General features: G+C 51.2%; 1 protein-coding gene across 1 annotated transcript; it reads right to left on the bottom strand.

Annotated features, from left to right (window-relative positions):
• LOC140192589 (von Willebrand factor A domain-containing protein 5A-like) lies at positions 1–24944 on the bottom strand (the record flags this gene model as incomplete). Its single annotated transcript, XM_072250147.1, has 14 exons — positions 24828–24944; positions 19704–19753; positions 18914–19116; positions 18039–18261; positions 16967–17133; positions 15415–15529; positions 14297–14463; positions 14051–14139; positions 8550–8694; positions 5827–5906; positions 5278–5392; positions 4331–4489; positions 3547–3650; positions 1–212 (listed from the first exon to the last, which is right to left on the bottom strand). Coding segments are annotated over exons 2-14 (1822 nt in total), but the record flags the coding sequence as incomplete, so codon positions are not given.

Genomic DNA, 24944 nt, shown 5'->3' with positions numbered 1-24944 from the left:
CTGCACAGAGGGGGACGTCCCTGCGGATAAGGGGTCCCTGCACGGTCTGGCCGAGCTCCTTGTTGATGGCGATGAAGGCCGTCTGCGAACAGACCACGTTGGCCTGGGTGCTGATCTCAACCAGACGCCTCTTCACCGGCTCTGTGTCGCGGTCCAGCCTGAGTTCCAGAGATCCCAGCAGAGTCTTGGCTGCCAGACGGTGGACACAGGAGCTGCAGAGAGGGAGGGAGGGGGAAAGGGTTGGAAATGGAGAGGGAAATGGGGAGAAAGGAGAGAGGGCGAAAGGGGGGAGTGGGGAGATGGAGTTGTGTTTAGATGTGCTGTTGTGATTATATTGACGGGTTGTGTCACAGCCCAGGGTAGAAACACCAACGTGCTTGAATGGAAAAGCTGACACAATGTAGTGGATACAGCGCAGCCCATCACAGCTGCCCACCATTGAGCACATCTACAGGAAACGCTGTCACAGGAAAGCAGCATCCGTCATCAGGGACTCCCGCCACACAGGACATGCCCTTTTCTCACTGCTGCCATCAGGGACAAGGTACAGGAGCCTCAGGATACCCACCCTCGAGTTCAGGAACAGCAATTACCCCTCAATCATCATGCTCTTCAACCGGTGCGATGAGCCAGAAGATGTGCCCAGCAAACAGCGTGACCAGCGGCGACGTCCTGCAGACTGTTCACAAAACTACTACTTTGAAATATGATTCTGCTCCAAGGTCGTGCGCGATTGGGACCTCTGATTCACATTTTGGCGGTGTGGTTTTGGACCCATCATGCGACCTGGTGCTTTGCCGTCTCTGAGGGAGCCCGATGAGGTTTGGGGCAGAGCGTACGCCCTGGTGGCCAAGCTGCCTTGAGACGGGGCGCTAGTCCGTATCGACTCCCTTTCTCGCCGATTAAAGTGTCTAGCAGGATTGAAATCAACGGGGATGAGAGCAGAAGGCGAGCAGGTGGTCAAAGTTCAAAGTAAATGTGATTATCAAAGTACTGATATGACACCATATACAACCCTGAGATTCATTTGTTTACTCAGCAAATCTAAAGAGTAGTAACTGTAACAGGATCAATAAAAGATCAACCGGAGTGCAGAGGACAACAGACTGTGCAAATGAAATGCAAATAAATAGCAATAAATAACATAGTCCTTAAAGTGAGATCATTGGTTGTGGGAACATCTGAGTGATGGGCAAGTGAGTGTAGTAATCCCCTTTTGTTCAAGAGCCTGATGGTTGAGGGGTAGTAACTGTTCTGGAACCTGGTGGTGTGGGTCCTGAGGTTCTTGAACCTTCTACCTGATGGCAGCAGTGAGAAGAGTCATGGCCTAGTTGGTGGGGATCTCTGATGACGAATGCTGCTTTCCAACAACAATGTTTCATGTAGATGTACTCATGGTAGGGAGGGTTTTACCTGTGATGTACTGGCCCGATTCCACTACTTTTGAAAGATTTTCCATTCAAGGGCATTGGTGTTTCCATACCAGGACGTGATGCAGCCAGTCAATACACTCTCCACTACACATCGATAGAAGGTTGTCAAAGTTTTAGATGCTATGCCATATCTCTGCATTCTGCCAGGGAAACTGTTGAGCTTTCTATGCAATAGGACAAGTACTGGTTCCAGGATAGATCCGCTCAGATAATAACACCCAGGAATTTAAAGTCACCGTCTCCAGCTCTGATTCTCCAGTGAAGACTGGCTCATAGACCTCTGGGTTCTCTCCCGAAATCCAGAATCAGCTCCTTGGTCTTGCTGACATTGAGAGAGAAATTGTTGTTACAACATCACTCAAGCAAATTTTCATTCTCCCTCCTGTATGCTGATTCAGCACCACCTTTGATACGGGCCCACAACAGTGGTGTCATCAGCAAACTTGAGTTTGGTGTTGGAGCTTTGCTTAGCCACACAGTCATTGGTGCAAGGTGAGTAGAGCGAGGTGCTAAGCACACAGCCCTGTGGTGTGCCTGTGCTGATGGAGATTGTGGAGGAGATGTTGTTGCCAATCCATAGTGACTGGAGTCTACATGTGAGGATCCATTTGCACAAGGCGGCACTGAGGCCAAGGTCTTGGAGCTTATTGATTAGTTTTGAGGGGACGATGGTATTGACTGCCGAACTGTAGTCGTTAAAGAGCATCCTGATGTCTGCACCTTTTGCTGTCCAGATGTTCCAGGGTTGTGTGAAGAACCAATGAGATGGCATCTACGGTGGGCCTGTTTCTCTGGTAGGCAAATTGGAGCGGATCCATGTCACCTCTCAGTCAGTGACGACCTGCTTCATTGCCAGCCCCTCAAAACACTTCATCTCTGTGGATGCAAATGCAACTGGGCAAGGATCATTGAGGCAGGTCTCCACGATCTTCTTGGGCACTGGTATAATCGAAGCCATCGGGCACCACACACTGCCGAAGCAAGAGTTTAAAGATCTCAGTGACACAATTGGTCAGCACAGGTCTTTGTACGTGGCCAGGTTCCCCATCCAGTCCAGGTGCTGTCCTGGGATGCACACTCCCGAAGGCAGCCCTCAGCCCTCACGTCAGGTTCAGGTACTGACATCAGAGGGTCAGAGGGAGATGCCACGGTCTCTCCATGTTCTGGTGGTCAAAGTGAACATGGAGGCAATGAGCTGATCTGCAAGTGAAGCCCTGCTGTCCCCCTTGTTGCTTGATTTAACTTTGGAGGAGGTGATAGCTTTCAAACCCTGCTGCAGCAGACAAGCATCCCTCGTGGATTCAAGCTGGGTCCGGATCCTCCACTTCTCCCGAAGATCATACCTTCACCCCTTGTAGCTTCCTGGGTCTCCAGACTCGAATGCCTCTGATCTGAGGTTTCAGCTCTCATGGTTCATTCAGGGCTTCTCTGAATGATTTAGTGGGAACACACCCAACTAGAGCTGTTTAATAAAGTCTGTTACAACCATGCTGTATGCATTCCAATCTCCAGAAGAGTGCTTGATCACGGCCAAGGCCATCAACTCAAAGCAATCCTGTATTCATCCCCGACCCGACCCACTCCCCCTCTCTGCTGCTGGAAGGTGATGCTGCACTCCTGGGTCTTGGGCAAGGTCTAATTGACGTGGTTTGTGGACTGGACTCTGCAGTGCACCTTATGTGTGTTTCTGACCTCTGGTTACTCCTTTTCTATTGCTATTTTGTGTGGTTTTGATCAGGGGTGGACTGCCTCTGCGGCCTGCAGTCAATGTACAACACAGTGCTAAACTGAACTGAACTGAACTTGACGAGACTGTTTCAATGAATCTGTGGTTTGTTGGTCTATATTCTGTGTTTCTCACTCGTTTTTTCTGGCCGTTTGTGAGATTTGTTCTTTTTTTAACATGTTGGCTGTTTCATGTTTTCTTTGCATGGATCCCTCAAGAACCTTGAAGGTGGGAGGGTTTATTTGGGTTGGTGGGTAGTAGTAATCCTGAACTGGGACAAGGGACGGGGACAGGGTGGGGGGGGGAGTGTGGGACTATTCCTGAAGCCAGGATTTTTATATGGCGAGGTGGGGGGGGGGCAGAGGAGAAGGATCTGCAGACAGTTACCTCCTGCACTCGACGGGTCTCAGGCTAAACCTGGTCTCAGCTTGTATCGGCTGCTCCCCCAGTGAATATTTCAGTGTCACCCCACACTCCAGCTTGGGATCCATCTACGAGACAGAAACAGTCAGGGAACAGCGGGGACAGTGGCCACCAGGTGAGGTTCATTGTCTGTCTGAACCTCCAACCCCCGCCCCCACCTCCGTAACAGGAGAGACCCTCTTCAAATGGGATCCCCAACAGAGAGACCCCTTCCCCTTTAACATGTGTCTCTGACAAAGACCGACTCCCCATAACAAGGGACCCCAATGGAGAAAGACCCCCTTTAACAGGGGTCTCTGACAGAAAGACTCCCTGTTTAACCGGATACCCGGGGGAGAGATACCCCAATAACCAGGGTCCCAACAGAGAGACACAGCTGATTAACCGGGGTTCTAATGGAGAGACACCCCCCCCCCCGATTATCCAGGGTTCCAATGGAGAGACACACCCCCAATTAACCGGGGTTCCAATGGAGAGACACACCCTTTAACAGTGGTGTCTGACAGAGAGGAACTCCCCTTTCAATAGGGGTCCTAGACAAAGATACAACCCCTCTTTAACAGGGGTCCTGGATAGAAAAAGACACCCTCTTTAACATGGATCTGTGATGGGGAGAGAGAGTCCCCCTTTAACAAGGGCCCCTGAAAGGGAGACTCCTGGGATAACAGGCATCCCAGAAGGGTGAGGTGACCCTGCTTTGGCCTCAATGCACACTAGCAGTCTCCGTCTCCCCACCCCTGACCCTCACCTGTCCCTTCAGCTGGGCGTAGACGATGGTTTTCTGCTGGTTGAAGAGCGTGCTGGGGAGGGGTGACAGCAGTATGGCCTCCACCCCTGGGGGCAGGTCCCAGCTGAGGCTCAGCCCGGTCCCGCTGGGTTGCAGGGCATACTTCAGGGTCCGGAGAACCTGTCGGGACAGAAAGAGATCAACACAGCCACTTCTGCAGGCTCCATCCCATCTCATGGGTCCTATGCTCCCCAGGGGATTCAGAGACCCCCCCCTTCAGTGCCTGGTCCATTCTTCCTCAGACCCCACCCAGGGTTAGGGGCCAGCTTACGAGGATGTCTCCGCGTCCCACCCAGCCTCTCTTCAGCTCTAGAATCAGGCACTGTCTGATCAGAGTGTGGTTTCCTTGGCTCCACCTGATCCCCCTTCACTTTGGGAAAGCCTACACACTACCCCGTCCATCCCTCTCCCATTTTGGGCTCCCCCAGTCTGAGGTGTTGCACTGTCCCGGGGCTTCTCCTCTCCTCCCCAGGCCTCCGAGAGTCTCCTCCTCGTCCCCAGATCACAAGGAGGTTCAGCACAGAAACACCCTGAATTCTCCCCTTCAGGTGGGGGTAGGAGGAATGGGGAATGGTTAATCCAATTAACCCATCAACCTGCACATGAGGGTCAGTCTCACCCACTGTCCAAGGCATAGCCCCGCTCCCTCACAGACACACTTCTTCCCTCTCACACACACGCACAGTGGCGGAAGTTGGGATCGAACCTGGGATTCCGAGATCAGGCACTGAGAGACAGTGGCCCTCACCACTGTGCCACTGAGCCAGCTGCTGTTCCCTGTACATTTCTGAGGGTGTCACCCCCCCCACACCATTTCAGGCTCCCCCACACCCAAGGTCCTACCCCCAATAAGAGCATCCCGACAACCCCCCCACCACCACCACCAAACCCTGCCCCTGCCTCAGTACCTTGGGCTCCATCCTGTCTTCCCCGGTGATGAATTCGTAACTCCCGTTGGCCGCCTTGGCGATGCCTTTGATCAGCGCTGTGGAGGCCCCCTCACCAATCCCGAAGGAAAAATACCTGGAGAACGGGATGGGGAGTGGTGGAACCATCATGGGATTCACAGCAGGTCAACTTGCTTGTTGCGTGGTCTTTGGGGCCCATTTTCAGTCATAAAGGTAGTTCTCCAATACAATGCATGCATGGGACAGATTGCTACTATTGTTCCTGTCCAAGAGAGGACGACGGGTGGGGTGGGGGATGCCTGGAGGGGATGACAGGCGGTGGGGGGTGTGAAGGAGGAGGGGTCCACAGGGGACAACGGGCCGGCAGGGGAACGGAGAGGATGACGGGCCAGTGGGGAGGGGTCTGGAGGGGATGACGGGCCGGGGAACAAGGAATCTGGAGGGGACAACGGGCCAGGGCGGGGGAGGGGTCCGGAGCGGACGAGAGGCCGGGAGTTGCCAGAGGGGACGATGGGTGGGAGCTGCCTGAGGGGACAGTTTTCGCCTCACCTGTGACTGGGGCTGTTCTTCTGAACCTCAGCCAGCACCTGCTTGGTGTTGAACACCTTACCGTCCGTGAACACAAAGAGCTAGGAGAGAGGCAGAGAGGCATCCTGGGAACAAGGCCATTATGTCTAAACTAACCCATCCTTATTGACCCATCCCCCCCATCTCCCAGCATCTGCTTGTTCCCTTGGGTACCTGGCTCATCCTCCCCACAGAATGTATGAGTTTTTCCCGGATGCTCCGGTTTCCTCCCACAGTCCAAAGACGTACTGGTTGGCATAACTGGTCATTGTAAATTGTCCTGTGATTAGGGAAGGCTTAACCAGGGTTGTGGGGTTGCTGGGATGGCGTGGCTCGAAAGGTCGGTAGTGCTTACTCCATGCTGTATAAATTAATTAATAATAAATCCCACTGGGGTGAAGAAGGTCCCCCTTGGATCCCCTCTAAGTCACCTCTCCCTCACCTACATCAACGTCCTCCAGTTTATCCGGCTCTGACGTGGAAGAGATTTTCCTGCTGTCAGCGGTATCTAAACCCTCATTGTGGTACAAACCTCAGTCCCATCCCCTCAAACTCTGCTCCGCTCTGGGGGGAACAGACCAGCCTCTCTCTTTCCCAGGCAACAACCCTGGTGAATCACTTCTGCACCCCCCTGCAGACCTATCAAATCCTCACACTCCCTCTCCCCGACCCCACCTCTTTCTCTACTCTTGGTCCTTGTTTCTTGTTCTTTTATTCTTTCTTGCCCCCAGTCTCTCTCGTTCCCTGTCTCTCCTCAACCCTCTCTCACGCATTGTGTCAACTATGTCCCCCTCTCTGTCTTGTTTCATTTCTCTCTCTGTCTCTCCCCTCACACATTCCCTAATCTGTCCCTTTCCTCCCTCATTCTCCCTTCCTCCCATTCATTCCCTCTCTCCATCACTCACCCCCCAATCTCACATCCCCTCACTCCTGTCCGTCTCGCTCTCATCTCCACCCATTTTACTGCATTGCCCTCTCTCACTCTGCCTCTCTTTTGACTTCTCGCTCACTCTGCCTCTCATTCCCCTCTCTGAATTCTCTCACCAAAGGATTCAAAGTACGATTATAATCAGAGTATGTATGCACTATACAACCCTGAGATTCCCCTCCTCCCCGGCACAGACAGCCACTATAGAAGAAAGCCATGGAACCCATTGAAAAAAACATCACTACGACCCCCCCACCACCACAAGAAACAAATCACACAGAAGGAAACAAAAAGAACGGGTGAAAGTTCAAAATATAAAACACAAAAATGAAAGAATGCACATTCAGTTCAGCTCAATCTTCATTATCTGCGGGCCATCCAGATCCAAGGCCCCGAAAAACACAACATAATGTGAACTACAGTCCAACCCACAAGCCGTCGATTAAACCCTGCTCTTCCACAATCTTCCAACAGCACCGAGAGAGAGAGGGATTACAAATGCAGGGACCTTCCCAGTCTCAGCCTCTCTCCCACCACCACGATCCCTAACTCCCACTCACACAATCCACTTTTCAATTGTACCGAAAAACACATCATAATGTGACTACAAGAAGCAGGGAGCTTCTCACTCTCTGCTTCCATCCCACTCACAAATTCCCCCTTTGAGCTGTCCCTCACTCCCTCTCTCCCCATTCCCACTGCCCCTTTACCTCACTCCCTCTCTCCCCATTCCCAATTCCCTCCTTTACCTCACTCCCTCTCTCCCCATTCCCACTGCCCCTTTACCTCACTCCCTCTCTCCCCATTCCCACTGCCTCCCTTACATCACTTCCTCTCTCCCCCATTCCCAATTCCCTCCTTTACCTCACTCCCTCTCTCCCCATTCCCACTGCCTCCCTTACATCACTTCCTCTTTCCCCCATTCCCACTGCCCCTTTACCTCACTCGCTCTCTCCCCATTCCCACTGCCCCTCTACCTCACTCCCTCTCTCTCCATTCCCAATTCCCTCCTTTACCTCACTCCCTCTTTCCCCATTCCCACTGCCCCCTTACATCACTCCCTCTTTCCCCATTCCCACTGCCCCCTATACCTCACTCCCTCTCTCCCCATTCCCAATTCCCTCCTTTACCTCACTTCCTCTCTCCCCATTCCCACTGCCCCTTTACCTCACTCCCTCTTTCTCCATTCCCACTGCCCCTTTACCTCACTCCCTCTCTCCCCATTCCCACTGCCCCTTTACCTCACTCCCTCTTTCCCCATTCCCACTGCCCCTTTACCTCACTCCCTTTCTCCCCATTCCCACTGCCTCCCTTACATCACTTCCTCTCTCCCCCATTCCCAATTCCCTCCTTTACCTCACTCCCTCTCTCCCCATTCCCAATTCCCTCCTTTACCTCACTTCCTCTCTTCCCCATTCCCACTGCCCCTTTACCTCACTCTCTCTCTCCCCATTCCCACTGCCCCTTTACCTCACTTCCTCTCTCCCCCATTCCCAATTCCCTCCTTTACCTCACTCTCTCTCTCCCCATTCCCACTGCCCCTTTACCTCACTTCCTCTCTCCCCATTCCCACTGCCCCTTTACCTCACTCCCTCTCTCCCCATTCTCACTGCTCCCTTTACCTCACTTCCTCTCTCTCCCATTCCCACTGCCTCCCCTTTACCTCACCTCACTCTCCCTCATTCCCACAGCCTCCCACTTTTCTCACTTTCTCCTCCTCATTCCCACTCCGTCCCAGGGCAAACCCCGGGGTCTCGGGGAGAAGTGTGTCCGTTACCTGTCGCGGGTGTCCCGGCACGCAGGGTGTTGTGTAGATGGCCGACAGGGGCCGCAGGATCTCTGTCCCACCCATATCCGCATCCATCTCCTTCAGCTTAGACAGTGCTTCTTGCACGGAGGTCTGATTGTACTCAACACTCTTCCTGTACAGGTTGAGGGGGAGGTAATCCGATGACAACATGACAACTACGTCCAAGGCAGACATAGGGAGGGAGCAGAGGGGATGGGGTTCGCGCGGAGAAGTGGGGCTGACAGAACAGATCGGGGTGCAGGAGAGAGAGGGGCTGTTGGATTGGATATCGTAAGTGTTATTTCCCTTGTAGTTTGACCTTCTTATGCTTGTTTGTATTTTTGTATAGTTACTGAAATACTCTGCTTTATAGACATGTGTTCTGGAGTGGTTGCAGTTGAAGGCATCACAGTACTTGAACAGGGGCTATCCTATTGGTTAATTTAAGAAAAAGAATTTGAATAGAATGTGTGTGTTATCAGCAACTTGGATTAAGAGAACTAGACCACGTTAGTTGTTTCTCTTCACTACCCCATCCCACTGCTCCTTCTCTCTGCTCCCTTGCGCTTCATCTTCCTGACTTTGTCTTCTTTGTTCTTGTAACACTTAATAATGGTCAAAACAAAAAGTTTTATGCCTCATTCTTGACTTCTGAAGAACCTCAGATCAAAAACATTATAAGCCATCAATTTTGGTGTAGTCGGCAGGACAGTTGTGAAGATTTAAGGACTTGAAAGATTCAGAGATGAAGAGGAAATTTTTCACGTGCATAATTAAATTGGAAGTAAGACATTCCTCCTTATTTTCCAAATCATCTAGTTATTGCTTCAATATACCATCTAGTACAAAGGTTCCCACGGACCCCGGGTGGGGAAGCCCCTGACCTAGTGCAGGTTTAAGACTGAAGGAATGCTCTCTTATTCTTTACATTGCTACTCTGGAAAACTCAGATGGTCTCTAGAATTTATAATGCACTCAAATTAAATTCTTCCTAAGCAGTGGAGTAACTAACAGACCCTATAATCTGGTGTGTAAAAAATATTTAGACTGAAATCTAATGAGAAAAGAAAACTGTTCTTCGCAATCCTATGATATTCTGATTGTAATCCAATAATACCTTAACACAAGCCAAAGGTATTTTAATCATAGTCCAACTGATAAAAGTACATATGAATTAAGTATTACACAAGATTGAATATAGACAATAGACAATAGGTGCAGGGGTAGGCCTTTCAGCCCTTCAAGCCAGCACCGCCATTCACTGTAATCATGGCTGATAATCCACAATCAGTACCCCGTTCCTGCCTTCTCCCCATATCCCTGGATTCCGCTATCTTTAAGAGCTCTATCTAACTTTTTCTTGAAAGAATCCAGAGAATTGGCCTCCACTGCCTTCTGGGGTAGAGCATTCCACAGATCCACAACCCTCTGGGTGAAAAAGTTTTTCCTCAACTCCGATCTAAATGGTCTACCCCTTATTCTTAAACTGTGGCCTCTGGTTCTGGACTCTCCCAACATCGGGAACATATTTCCTGCCTCTAGCGTGTCCAATCCCTTAATAATCTTATATGTTTCAATCGGATCCCCTCTCATCCTTCTAAATTCCAGTGTATACAAGCCCAGTCACTCCAATCTTTCAACATATGACATTCCCGCCATCCCGGGAATTAACCCTGTGAACCTCGACTGCACTCCCTCCATAGCAAGAATGTCCTTCCTCAAATTTGGAGACCAAAACTGCACAGAATACTCCAGGTGGGGTCTCACCAGGGTCTTGTACAACTGCAGAAGGACCTCTTTGCTCCTATTCTCAACTATACTCAAACATAGACAATGGCCAAAGCCACGAAACCTGCTACAGGAAAAGAGGGAGCTGAATCTCCAGTTATTACATGCACACAGATGACTAAGGGTTTGAGTTTTTACTGAATAAAACATTTCAACTTGATGAAATCAAGGTTGAGTCTAATGAAATGTGAACCTTGCATGATATTAAGAAGATACGGAATAAGATCCAGAGACTGTCCTTGGGAAAGGGTTAAGTGACTGGACATCAGCAGTATTACCACAGTTCTGAAAGATGCATTAGAATTTCAAATCTGTAACTAAGTGGGCACAGTGGAAAGCATCATTTATGACTTGGCAGAATGAGTCAATTCATCAAAGTTAATTGAACAAATGCAAAAGGTAAGGAAAACTGTGATCAATTACAAAATCAGTGTGACAGAGATGGTAAAAAGTCTAAATAGCAAATTCCTGCTTCAACTGAGCAAGTGAGAACACAACATGGTAAGTGGAATCGAATCAAAGTGCATTGTGTGGAGCTTCCAAGTAAACTGTGGCAGTGTGGGAAAGCTCAGCAGGGAGCTCAAGCGCAGTCTGGCCAGTAATACTTCTCCTCGGGAAACGCCCTCCTCGTTGAGTCCTCCCAGGCAGCACCAGCATCCGGACTCTGAGCAACCACAGCATGGACTCCACAGCGACCTCTAGTGACACGAGTGAGGATGACAGTGATGAAGCAACAGGATTGGCAGCTGTGGTACAATTTGCCCCAATAAAGACCAAGGAAGTGAAAACACACGGGACTGATGATACAACCCATGAAAGGAGACAGATGGTTTTTCATCAACCACCTGAACCGAGAAAGGAGTCTAATGGTCCAAAGAAATTCCATTTCCTAAAAAGTGAAAGTATAAAGACTTGGATTGATCTTTATCGTATTAAGAACAAACTGCACCCATATAATGGCATTCAAATATTTGTCTACTATGTTGTAAAGTACAGTTGACTCATCGAGCTGACAACAACATTAAAGACAATTAACAAAATACGCAAGATGGTTGGAATGCAATTGAGAGGTGGTTGGAAGAATGTGGACTGATTGGAGGAAAGTGATGGCTTGTAAGTAAAATATTCCTGAGGATGTTTCTGAATACGAGGAATGCTACAGGACAACGTGCTTAAGGTTTTCAGAGGCTTCAGGATAAATGAAGATTACATCGAGGATTCTACAATTTTTTATGGATGACTTGAGACCAGATATTGCGAAAATGGTAAAGCTGCCAAAAATGAATTGGAGTGTTCTATATAGTGAGCTTTTAGAAGCCACCAAAGAATTGGAACAAGGAAACTGAAATGGGAATAAGATCATCACAGTTAAGATCACCAGCCTCTGACCATGGGTCAACAGTCATTGCTCACGAGTCAACGACCACAGCAAGGAAAGCCAAACTCTCATCCTGGACTATATCTAAAGGTGCGGATTGCTGTGTCACATCGACCATGACAAAGGAACACATTTCACTGGGAGAGTTTGTCAGGTATTATGTTGACTGATGAACGTTGAATGGTGGTTTCATTGTCCACATCACCCAGAGTCATCAGGACAAGCCAGACAAATGAATGGAATGATCAGACAACGACTGATTGAGAATCATGAGGAAGGTGTACCGTCGCCTAAACTCTTCCTGTGGTCTTCAGGGCAACCCCAAACAAGAAAATGAAACAAAGTCCATTCAAGGTAGTAACAGGGTGTCCCACGTCACTGCCGGGAGCTCCAGATCTCAGGGAGGCTGATAAGACACATCATGGCAGACAGTTTAGTTAACTGTTGTGTGAGATTAACTCGAGCTGTCCGCTCTGCTTCTCAACAGGTGTCTGCCTCCAAGAGAAGGAGGACACACCGTGATTCCCGGTGAGTGGGTCCTGATCTGAAAAAATGCATAAGGAACCGCTGGGAGCTTGATGGCTATCCGGAAGAAGACAGCGCCAGCAAACAACTGGCGTCCTCCACACTGTTCACAAAATGACTCTCCCACTTTTTTAAAAATATCTTCTTTTTCTTTCCAATGTGGTGTTGGAAGCTGTGATCCACATTTTGGTGGTGTGCTTTCGGGCCAATTGAGCAATTGGGTGCTTTGCTGTCTCCGAGGGGGTTCAGTAAGAAAGTGTGCGGCCTGGAGATGGGGTGTGGGCCAATGATTCCTCACCGACTGAACTGTCGAGGAAGATTGAAATCATCGAGGTAAGAACAGAAGACAAGTGGGTATTCACCTCTGTCTACCGCCCTGTCGCTCACTCCGTCAGAGGCAGGGTCTTTGTCCGACAGTCTCTCAGGGTCTTTGTCTGACAGTCTCTCAGTGTCTTTGCATGAGAGTCTCCCGGTGTCTTTGCGTGACAGTCTCTCGATGTCTTTGCGAGACAGTCTCCCGGTGTCTTTGCGAGACAGTCTCCCGGTGTCTTTGCGTGACAGTCTCTCGGTGTCTTTGTCTGACAGTCTCTCAGTGTCTTTGTGTGACAGTCTCTCAGTGTCTTTGCTTGAGAGTCTCCCGGTGTCTTTGCGTGAGAGTTTCTCAGTGTTTTTGCGAGACAGTCTCTCGGTGTCTTTGCGTCACAGTCTCCCGGTGTCTTTGCGAGACAGTCTCTCAGAGTCTTTGCGTGAGAGTCTCGCGGTGTCTTTGCGTGACAGTCTCTCAGTGTCTTTGTGTGAGAGTCTCCCGGTGTCTTTGCGTGACAGTCCCTCAGAGTCTTTGTGTGAGAGTCTCCCGGTGTCTTTGCGAGACAGTCTCTCAGTGTCTTTGTGTGAGAGTCTCCCGGTGTCTTTGCGTGACAGTCTCTCAGTGTCTTTGGGTGAGAGAGTCTCCCGGTGTCTTTGCGTGACAGTCTCTCAGTGTCTTTGGGTGACAGTCTCCCACTTGCTGCTCCTGAAGGAAGGTGTCTGTGCTTGAATTCTCTGCTCAATGCTGCTGGAGTATTGTGCTGGAGTACTGGGCCTTGTGCAAAGTTAATCGATGCGGTTTATGTATTGGACTCTACAGGTCACGTTATGATGCCTGGACTCTATTGATTTTGTGTTTTATATTCTCTGTTCTTTGCTCGTCTTTTCTGCAGCTTGCGCGATTTAGTTTAATTATGCATGGGCGTGGGAGGGTGTGGTTTAATGTTTTACTTTGAACAGGTTCCATAGTTTTCTTTGTTTCGTGCCTGTGGAAAGACAAATCTCAAGGGTTGTTTCATGCATACATATTTTGATAACAGATGTACTTTGTAACCTTGAGCTTTTAATGACTGACTCAGCAGTGAAAGAAGAGGGTAAAGGAAAGAGGATACACACCAGCCACTGAAACTGAGCTGGTGGTAGCCGATGAAGACAACAAGCAATGTGGTTAATGTGCTAGTAACTGCTGACCCAGTGACCTACGGAGCAAATCACTAACCAGACAGAAGATACAAACGACTGCTCGACGTTATGAAGATTATTTGTGGTTTTATTTTTACCGATCTTCCCTGATCACATTTTATACAGGGAGTGGTGGCGGGCACGGGGTGGGGTGTTGGCGAAGGTGGGTGGTGTGTGTGTGGGGGGGGTCACAAATGTGGCGGAGGGAGGAGGGGCATGAATGAATCAAAATGGGAAATGATTGGGTCAGGTTCTACCCAGGAATTCTGGCCCTCAAGTTCCCGGCCCCGGGATGAAAATTCCCACTTACGGGAAGAACGAGGTGAAGCGGCTCCCAAATCCGTAAATGTTGAAGAAGCATCCCATGGGAAGGCTCTTGAGGAGCAGGAGCAGTGTGTCCTGTGGAGGGGAACAGAACTTGTGAGTCCTGAAGACTCTCCTGGGCATTCCCACAACTCCACATCCCGGCCGGAAAAACGAAACGGACCCGCGTAACTGATTCCCATCGGCCGGCGATACTGATTCCGGCTCCCTCAGCATCCCGGGCCGGATTTACCTTGGCACACTGGATCCGGGACCTGGCGTTTCCGTGGGACATCAGCATTCCCATACTGCCTGACCGATCCATGAGGAAAATGAACTCGCCTGCCGGCACGCCCTGGGAGTCCTCAGGAAATCGGGGGAAGAGATTCACCATGACAATGGGGTCGGACATCAGGGTCCCTGTGTCAGGGAAAGAGAAGCCTGTCAGGGGCGAGGACACTTCGCAAATGACCCATTCCACGCTGGAGATCTAGGAGCTCAGGACACCCCCCTCCCCCCGTTTCCGGGTTGAGCCATCCGGCACACCTCCCATCCCCACCCTGCATCTCACACCCCATCCCAATCCCTCCTCACCCCATCAGAGCACCATCCCATCACCACCCTGCATCTCACACCCCATCCCAATCCCTCCTCACCCCAGAGCACCATCCCATCCTCACCTTGCATCTCACACCCCATCCCAATCCCTCCTCACCCCATCAGAGCACCATCCCATCCCCACCCTGCATCTCACAACCCATCCCAATCCCTCCTCACCCCATCAGAGCACCATCCCATCCCCACCCTGCATCTCACACCGCATCCCGATCCCTCTTAATCCCATCAGAGCACCATCCCATCCCCACCCTGCATCTCACAACCCATCCCAATCCCTCCTCACCCCATCAGAGCACCATCCCATCCCCACCCTGCATCTCACACCGCATCCCAATCCCTCCTAATCCCATCAGAACACCATCCCATCACTACCCTGCATCTCACACCCCATCCCAATCCCTCCTCACCCCATCAGAGCACCATCCCATCCCCACACTGCATCTCACACCCCATCCCAATCCCTCCTCACCCCATCAGAGCACCATCCCATCACCACCTGACCAAACTCACAAAATATCACCCTCCACCCCAACCTATCCCACTGCCCCTACACCCCCATCTGACCAACTTCCCAAACCCCCTCCCCTATGTTAAGGTCCATCCCACAACACTCCTGCCCTCCTCTCACTTCCCTCCCGCCCTTCCAACCCCATCCCACACGTTCCCACTCCCCTCTCACCCCCATACAACTCTCATCTAACACCCCCTCCCCACAAGAATGGGACACATTCGCCCTCTCAGACGAGCCCCCACCTGGAGCAGCAGACCCCAGTCCTGCCTCGAGGATGGCGCTGGGTTCATCGATCTTCTCGGAGAACATCAAGAGCTCGAGGTCTCTGTCGAAGCCCTGACTCTTCACCAGGGAGAGCTGGAAATGAGGGTCACAGCACAGGGTCACAACGCAGGACACAAGAGGAGGAAAGAGGGACACCAGATATTCCCCCTGAGGGAGAGGGACTGAGAGACACCGGTCAGTGTACAGATATCCCCCTGAGGGAGAGGGTCTGAGAGACACCGGTCAGTGTACAGATATCCCCCTGGGGGAGAGGGACTGAGAGAGACCGGTCAGTGTACAGATATCCCCCTGAGGGAGAGTGGGACTGAGGGAGACCGGTCAGTGTACAGATACCACCCTGAGGGAGGGGGACTGAGGGACACCGGGCAGTGTACAGATATCCCCCTGAGGGAGAGGGTCTGAGGGACACCGGTCAGTGTACAGATATTCCCCCTGAGGGAGAGGGTCTGAGGGACACCGGTCAGTGTACAGATATCCCCCTGAGGGAGAGGGACTGAGGGACACCGGTCAGTGTACAGATATCCCCCTGAGGGAGAGGGACTGAGGGACATCGGTCAGTGTACAGATATCCCCCTGAGGGAGAGGGACTGAGGGACACCGGTCAGTGTACAGATATCCCCCTGAGGGAGAGGGACTGAGGGACACCGGTCAGTGTACAGATATCCCCCTGAGGGAGAGGGACTGAGGGACACCGGTCAGTGTACAGATATTCCCCTGAGGGAGAGGGACTGAAGGACATCGGTCAGTGTACAGATATCCCCCTGAGTGAGAGGGACTGAGGGACACCGGTCAGTGTACAGATATCCCCCTGAGGGACATCGGTCAGTGTACAGATATCACCCTGAGGGAGAGGGACTGAGGGACATCGGTCAGTGTACAGATATCCCCCTGAGGGAGAGGGACTGAGGGACATCGGTCAGTGTACAGCTATCACCCTGAGGGAGAGGGACTGAGGGACAGCGGCCAGTGTACAGATATCCCCCTGAGGGACATCGGTCAGTGTACAGATATCACCCTGAGGGAGAGGGACTGAGGGACACCGGTCAGTGTACAAATATCCCCCTGAGGGAGAGGGACTGAGGGACACCAGTCAGTGCACTGATATCCCCCTGAGGGAGAGGGACTGAGGGACACCAGTCAGTGTACAGATATCCCCCCGGGGGAGAGGGACTGAGGGACACTGGTCAGTGTACAGATATCACCCTGAGGGAGAGGGACTGAGGGACAGCGGCCAGTGTACAGATATCCCCGTGAGGGACACCGGTCAGTGTACAGATTTCACCCTGAGGTAGAGGGACTGAGGGACACCGGTCAGTGTACAGGTATACCCCCAATGGAGAAGGACTGAGGGACACCGGTCAGTGTACAGATATCACCCTGAGGGAGAGGGACTGAGGGACACTGGTCAGTGTACAGATATCCCCCTGGGGGAGAGGGACTGAGGGACACTTGCCCTCCACAAGACCACCATCCCACTGATGGATATAGTTGTGAAACAGCCTTCCTTACCTTGGCTGACGTCTTGTCAGGATTGAGGAATTCCACAGGGGTCACTTGGCAATTGGATTGGATCCGGGAGATCCCGTGTGGGTTGTGGAAATGAGCCTCCAGCTCCAAAGTGTAGAGTGGCTTGTCCACAGGGGCACTGGCCTGGGGTATATGGGGACCCTGAGTGCCTGGAGGAATTAGAGGTGGTTTGGTGAGATTCAAATGCACAGCATGGGGGATTCTGAACCTGTCCTTGGGAGAGTGTGATGGGACAGTGTGGAGGGAGCCTCACCCTGTTTCTGACCCTGTCTCTGGGAGTGTGTGTCAGGACGGTGTGGAGGGAGCCTCGCCCTGTGTCTGACCCTGTCCCCGGGAGTGTGTGACAGGACGGTGTGGAGGGAGCCTCGCCCTGTGTCTGACCCTGTCCCTGGGAGTGTGTGTCAGGACGGTGTGGAGGGAGATTCACCCTGTGTCTGACCCTGTCCCTGGGAGTGTGTGACCGGACGGTGTGGAGGGAGTCTCACCCTGTCCCTGGGAGTGTGTGATGGGATGGTGTGGAGGGAGCCTCACCCTGTGTCTGACCCTGTCCCTGGGAGTGTGTGATGGGAAGGTGTGGAGGGAGCCTCACTCTGTTTCTGACCCTGTCCCTGGGAGTGTGCGTCAGGACGGTGTGGAGGGAACCTCGCCCTGTGTCTGACCCTGTCGCTGGGAGTGCGTGACGGGACAGTGTGGAGGGAGATTCACCCTGTCTCTGACCCTGTTCCTGGGAGTGTGTGACGGGACGGTGTGGAGGGAGTCTCACCCTGTGTCTGACCCTGTCCCTGGGAGTGTGTGACGGGACGGTGTGGAGGGAGATTCACCCTATCTCTGACCCTGTCCCTGGGAGTGTGTGTCAGGACGGTGTGGAGGGAGCCTCACCCTGTCCCTGGGAGTGTGTGACGGGATGGTGTGGAGGGAGTCTCACCCTGTGTCTGACCCTCTCCCTGGGAGTGTGTGTCAGGATGGTGTGGAGGGAGATTCACCCTCTGTCTGACCGTGTCCTGCTGCAGGGCAGCATGGGTGGGTGACTCTCTCTCTGGGACCAGGAACTTACCTGCGGGGCAGTACCGGGGGTTTAGGACAGCAGGCAGGGTGAAGCGGATGGCACCATCAGCCTCGAGGGGCAGTTCCTGGGCCAGGCTGAAGGAGACGGTGGCCGCACAGCCTGCGGGCAGGTTGCCCACCCTGCAGGTGAAGATGTCACTGCTACTGCTGTCCTCCTCGAGCAGGAAGGCCTCCTGGCCGGAGGAGATAGCATCGTCGTAGTCATCCTGAGCCTGGAGGAGATGGGTGTGGGCGGTTTGGGGCAGAGAGCAGATGAGGAGGTTGGTTACCAGATCTGCCTCCTTCCTCCCACCCCAGCGTGGAGTCTGGTCCCAGATCCCAAGATCCCTGTATCTGGTAACATTTATCTGAGATCCCAGGATCTCATCTGAGGTCCTGAATCACTACTACAAGATCGAAGGTCCCAGCTCTGGCTCAAAGACTTTAACATGGGACAGATTCCCCAGCTCGTCACCACCTCACATCGAAATACACACTCCGCTTCCGAACCCCACCCCTCTTAGCCACACTGAAAGATCAGCTCCCACCGCACAATCCAGAGATCACCGCTCTGGAATCGCAATCCCCACCCCGGGGAAGTCTGACTCCTACACACCTCAAACCCAAAATCTCCCCTCTCTTGTCCTGGGATACGGGAGGGGATTCCCACTCCAGGACCTTTCCTGGATGCAGGACCCTGGATCTTCCATTCGGGGTGCCCACGGATATCTGGAAACCTCCACCACCAAATCTGGATCCACAGGAGCAACTTCAGTGTACAGGGATACAACACCAACCTCCGCATGACCCTCAACCTCTGACCTCCCATGTGATCTCTGCCCATGGCTCTCAGTACCCTTGCCCACCCACGCACCCAACTCCCACCTGTTCCCGCTCCTTTATCTTGGCCACGATGGTCTTCCCGTCCACCGTGGCTTGGAAGTTGTAGACGGCAGAATCGCTGTCCACGGGGAATGTGAACAGGGCCTCCAGCGGAGAAGCCTCCTCATTCCTGTACTCCAGGTCTGCAGACACATTGGCCACAAACCCCTTCACCTCCACTCGCACCGAGATATTCTTCAGAGGAACTGGGTCGCGGGGAGGGGGAATAACAAGGTGAGGGCTAGGGTGTAGAAACCGCCAATGGCAATCCCAATGGATACACCCCTTCCCATTCACTCCCACTATACACAATCCCAATGGACCCCATCCCTTCCCATTCACTCTCACTATACACAATCCCAATGGATCACCCCTTCCCATTCACTCCCACTATACACAATCCCAATGGACCCCATCCCTTCCCATTCACTCCCACTATACACAATCCCAATGGACCCCACCCCTTCCCATTCCCTCCCACTATACACAATCCCAATGGATCACCCCTTCCCATTCACTCCCACTATACACAATCCCAATGGATCACCTCTTCCTACTCACTCCCACTATACACAATCCCAATGGATCACCCCTTCCCATTCACTCCCACTGTACACAGTCCCACTGGATCACTCCTTCCTATCCACTCCCACCGTGCACAATCCAAATGGACCTCTCCCATTCCCATTCTTGAATCCAGTCAGGGAATGGGATTGTGTGAACCAGCATGGACTCAATGGCCAAATGCCCTCCTAGTCAAAGGGAACTGTGTTAAACGTGGCTGACTGCTCACCTGGGGTGTTCTTGGCTGTTACGAGTCCGCAGTGTCTGACCATTGTGTGGCTGAAATGCAAAGAAAAGTATGAGTGTTGTGTGTGACCCATGATTTCACTGACCCCCCCCCCACATCAATCCCAACCCACCGGCCACGGCCCCCCCCCAGCAGACAATGCCATTTCGATCTGAGCCTGCCCCAGCATGAATCTCAAGCCATGCACCACCCCTGCTGATGCGTGGAGAATGTGAGGAATCTCCATTTATGGGGAGCATCAGGGCAAGAGGGACCACAATATATGTGGATGGAAATCTTCGATATATGCAGTTGTGATTTATAACTTATAAAAGTCAAATATCCCCCAAAAGTCATTCCTGGTTTCCTTGTACAAACCTAGGTCACCAGACTTGAATGCCAGATCCAGCCCTCAGCGGTTCATCCACTGCTTTTGATTTGGGTATGTACAGGGTCACGTACCCCGTGAGGGGTTAAAGAACCAGTAGAAATGGAAGACACCTTGGAGTCTGGTTTTGCTGTTAACTAATGGTGTTTATTAGTAACTGTGCAATACAGTAATATAAAATCAGATAAATCAAAGTTAGCAAAGATTATATACATGTGTGTGGAAATATAAAAACCAAGCTTCTTCAAGCCTAGGGGTAAATGGATACAGTTTTACAATGATGGATAAAGCTCAGTTCAGTTTGTAGTATTCAGTTGAGTAGTGATGTTGAGAGAGACGTGTTGTGGTTGTCCGAGTAAGCTGATGCTGTCGATTCTTCCCGGTTGTCCTCCGAAACTTCCAAGTTAGCCAAACCTGACCAACTTAAGAGCACCGTCGTCAAGTGAAGGTCTACCAACCCAGGGCAAGGGTCAGACACACTGGTAGACTCCACAGGGTCGCTCTTTCACGCACCGATAATCACACATCGATCCCTCACAATCGATCCTCAGTCCCACACTCATGGGCACCTGAACAGAACAGTGGTAACTTCACCTCACCTTAGTGCGTCTGTGTGTCCCGTGAAACAAGCAACTACGCTGGTTTAAATACTGTTGTGCTGAACACCAGCTGTCCATCCAGTAGCTCCTCCCCTCTCTCTCTGTAGGAACTCAGAAGCTGGCAGTGTCCTTGCAGAAATTCCAAACAAACTGTGAGCAGTCTTCGCCCCTCTCTTTCTCTCTCTCTCTGTCAATAACAAGTTGTTTCTGCTGTACAGCTCTCTCTCTGTCTTTTTAAAAGCACAGTTCATAAGGGACAATTCAGGATCCCATCACAACAGTAAGTTTGTGTAGGCACACGGACATCCAAACAAGTTTTCCTGAATCTGAATCAGGTTTATTATCACCGGCATGTGTCGTGAAATTTGTAACTTAGCAGCAGCAGCTCAATACAATACATAATAATATAGAAAAAATAAATAAATAAGTAAATCAATTACACTAAGTATTTCTGTATATTAAATTATTAAATAGACTAAAAATAGCACAAAGCAGAAATTATATGTGTGCATGTGTGTGTGTGTGTGTGTGTGTGTGTGTGTGTGTGTGTGTGTGTGTGCGCGCGCGCGCGAGTGTGTGTGTGTGAGAGAGAGGTAGTGTTCAGGACGTCAATGTCCATTTAGGAATCAGACGGCAGAGGGGAGGAAGCTGTTCCTGAATCGCTGAGTTTGTGCCTTCAGACTCCTGTACCTCCTACCTGATGGTAACAATGAGAAGAGGGCATGACCTGGGTGATGGGGGTCCTTAATAATAGACGCCGCCTTTCTGAGACACTGCTCCTTGCAGGTATCTTTGATATGGAGGCTTGAACCCCAGATGGAGCTGACTAATTTTACAACTTCCTGCAGCTTCTCTCGGTTCTGTACAGTAGCCAGCCATCCCCCACCCCCATACCAGACAGTGATGCAGCCTGTCAGAATGCTCTCCATCGGACACCTATAGAAGTTTTCGGGTGTTTTAGGCGACAAACCAAATCTCTTCAAACTCCTAACAGAATATATCCACTGACTTGCCTTCTTTATAGCTGTGTCAGTATGTTCCTCAGAGATCTTGACATCAGGAATTTGAAACTGCTCGCTCTCTCCACTTCTGACCCCCCTCTGAGGATTGGTTCATGTTCCCTCATCTTACTTTCCTGAAATCCACAATCAGCTCTTTCATCTTATTGACATTGAATGCCAGGCTGTTGCTGAGATAGAACATAGAAGATAGAATAGTACAGCAGAGTACAGGCCCTTCGGCCCACATCGTTCTGCCGACCCTCAAACCCTGCATCCCATATGACCCCCCACCTTAAATTCCTCCATATACCTGTCTCTTAAATTTCACTTGTGTATCTACCTCCACCACTGACTCAGGCAGTGTATACCACACACCAACCACTCTCTGAGTAAAAAACCTTCCTCTAATATCCCCCTTGAACTTCCCACCCCTTACCTTAAAGCCATGTCCTCTTGTATTGAGCAGTGGTGTCCTGGGGAAGAGGCGCTGGCTATCCACTCTATCTATTCCTCTTAATATCTTGTACAACTCTATCATGTCTCCTCTCATCCTCCTTCTCTCCAAAGAGTAAAACCCAAGCTCCCCTAATCTCTGTTCATAATCCATCCTCTCCAAACCAGGCAGCATCCTGGTAAATCTCCTCTGTACCCTTTCCAATGCTTCCACATCCTTCCTATAGTGAGGTGACCAGAACTGGACACAGTACTCCAAGAGTGGCCTAACCAGAGTTTTATAGAGCTGCATCATTACATCACGACTCTTAAACTCTATCCCTCGACTTATGAAAGCTAACACCCCATAAGCTTTCTTAACTACCCTATCCACCTGTGAGGCAACTTTCAGGGATCTGTGGACATGTACCCCCAGATCCCTCTGCTCCTCCACACTACCAAGTATCCTGCCATTTACTTTGTACTCTGCCTTGGAGTTTGTCCTTCCAAAGAGTACCACCTCACACTTCTCTGGGTTGAGCTCCATCTGCCACTTCTCAGCCCCCTTCTGCATCCTATCAATGTCTCTCTGCAATCTTCGACAATCCTCTACACTATCTACAGCACCACCAACCTTTGTGTCATCTGCAAACTTGCCAACCCACCCTTCTACCCCCACATCCAGGTCGTTAATAAAAATCACTTAACTAGCTGGTACGAAGGGTGATTGATAGCTTCATGGCCTAAGGTAAAAGGAGTCAATTTTAGAAAACCTAGCACATTTATTTTTCAACATGGTCCCCTCCTACATGTATACACTTAGTCCAGCGGTCGTGGAGCATACGGATCCCTTCTTTGTAGAAGTGGTCCACAGCAGGGGTGATTGATAAGGTCGTGTCCTAAGGTAGAAGGAGATGAGTTATACAGCTCTCGTTACATGCACGTGCAGTTCAACTCTTTGAGTGAAAAGGCAGAAAGTTTGAAGTTAATAACTCACCTCCTTCTACCTTAGGCCACGGACTTATCAATCATCCCCGCTGTGGACCACTTTCCAGAGGTCCAAGACGCTAACTTCTACAAAGAAGGGATCCGTGTGCTCCACGACCGCTGGACTATGTGTGTAAATGTAGGAAAAATAAATGTGCTAGGTTTTCTAAAATTGACCCCTTCTGCCTTAGGCCAGAACTTATCAATCACCCCTTGTATATCTCACTCCTCTACGCCCTCCTGTCCCCACCTGAGATTCTACCAACAATGTTGTATCATCAGCAAACGTAGAGGTGGCACTTGAGCTATGCCCAGCCACACAGTCATGGGTACAGAGGGAGTAGGGCAGTGGGCTAAGCACACACTCCTGAGGGGCACCAGTGTTGATTGTCAGCGAGAAGGAGATATTGTGGTCTTCCAGTTTGGAAGTCGAGGATCCAATTGCAGAGGAAGGCACAGAGGCCCAGGTTCTGTAGCTTATCGATCAGGACTGTGGGAATGATAGTGTAAAACGCAGATCTATAGTCAAGGTGTTTGCATTGTCAGGTGATCATTGAGATTGTGTCTGCCATAGACCTTCTATGGCGATCGGCAAATTGCAGTGGGTCCAGGTCCTTGCTGAGGTAAGTAGGTCATTCTAGCCATGAGCAACCTCTCAAAGCATTTCATCACCGTAGGTGTGAAAATGTGAAATTCATGCCATCAGGTTGGAGGCTTCCCAGATGGTGTCAAACTGGACTCAGCCCAGAGATTCTCTCCATCTGGCTGAAGATAAAAAGCCCGGTACGTACCACCAGGTTCAAACACAGCTTCAACCCCACTAGCGCAGTAAGATAGACTTTTGACTCTTGGCCTCATGTGCTACCTCATTATGATCTTGCACCTTAGTGTTGATGCGCACTGCACTTTCTCTGCAACTGTTCTGCATAGGAGCAGATTTGGGCCATTCTGCCCATCGAGTCTAGTCTACCCCATCATTTGAACATGAGAGGTTTGTTTTGACTCTCATACCCACTCTCCCCATGACCTTAACTAATCAAGGGCCTATCACTCTCTGCCTTTCATAAACCCAGTGACAGCCTCCACTGCCCTTTGTGGCAACACATTCCACAGATTCAGCACTCCACACCTCTCCACAGCAGTACAGGCTCGCAGGCAGATACCAGTGGGGTACACGGAGGAATTCCAATTCAGGTAGGATGCAGAGAGGTGATCACATTCTGGGGGAAGGTTCATTCCCGGGGATTTGTACTGGAGGCGGCAGTTTGTGGTGGTAAATGTTAAGAGAAATTTCGACAGGGGAAGGACTAGGAGGGTTATGGGCCAAACACAAGCGACAGGGAGTAGCAGGGAGGATTCGACGGTCAGCATGGAGCAGTTGGGCCGAGTGGCCTGTCTCCGAGCTCTGTGGTTCCACCACAGGAGTACTGGACAGAGGGACCTCAGGATCCTCCCCTTCCCACCTCCGCCACCTCCCTCTCCCCTCCTCCCCTTCCACCTCCCCATCCCATTTACCCTCTCCCTCACTTCCCCTTCCCCGTCCCCTTCTCCATCCCATTTCCCCCTTCTCCTCCCCCCCCCCCTGCCCTCCCACTGTTTCCCTCTCCCTGTAACCCTGGGAATCTCCCCTGACTCTGGCAATGACCGTGTTCCGGGAATCTCAGACTGATCTGGCAAGTCCCAGACAGCGAGAGAGTTCGGTGTGTTAACAGTTCTTTACCTCTGCTTTGCTGCGCGATTCCTGTTCTCGGCTCTGCAGTTTGTCCGCACAGTTCACGGTAGAAATGTCCGCCTCTTCTCGCAGGGTGGACTCGCACGTCCGCTGTCACGGCAGGGA

This window comes from Mobula birostris, unplaced genomic scaffold (genome assembly GCF_030028105.1).
Source record: "Mobula birostris isolate sMobBir1 unplaced genomic scaffold, sMobBir1.hap1 scaffold_1769, whole genome shotgun sequence".
NCBI classification, from domain to species: domain Eukaryota; kingdom Metazoa; phylum Chordata; class Chondrichthyes; order Myliobatiformes; family Myliobatidae; genus Mobula; species Mobula birostris.
Note: the sequence above shows the minus strand (reverse complement) of the source record. Positions and strands in the feature narration are given on the sequence as shown.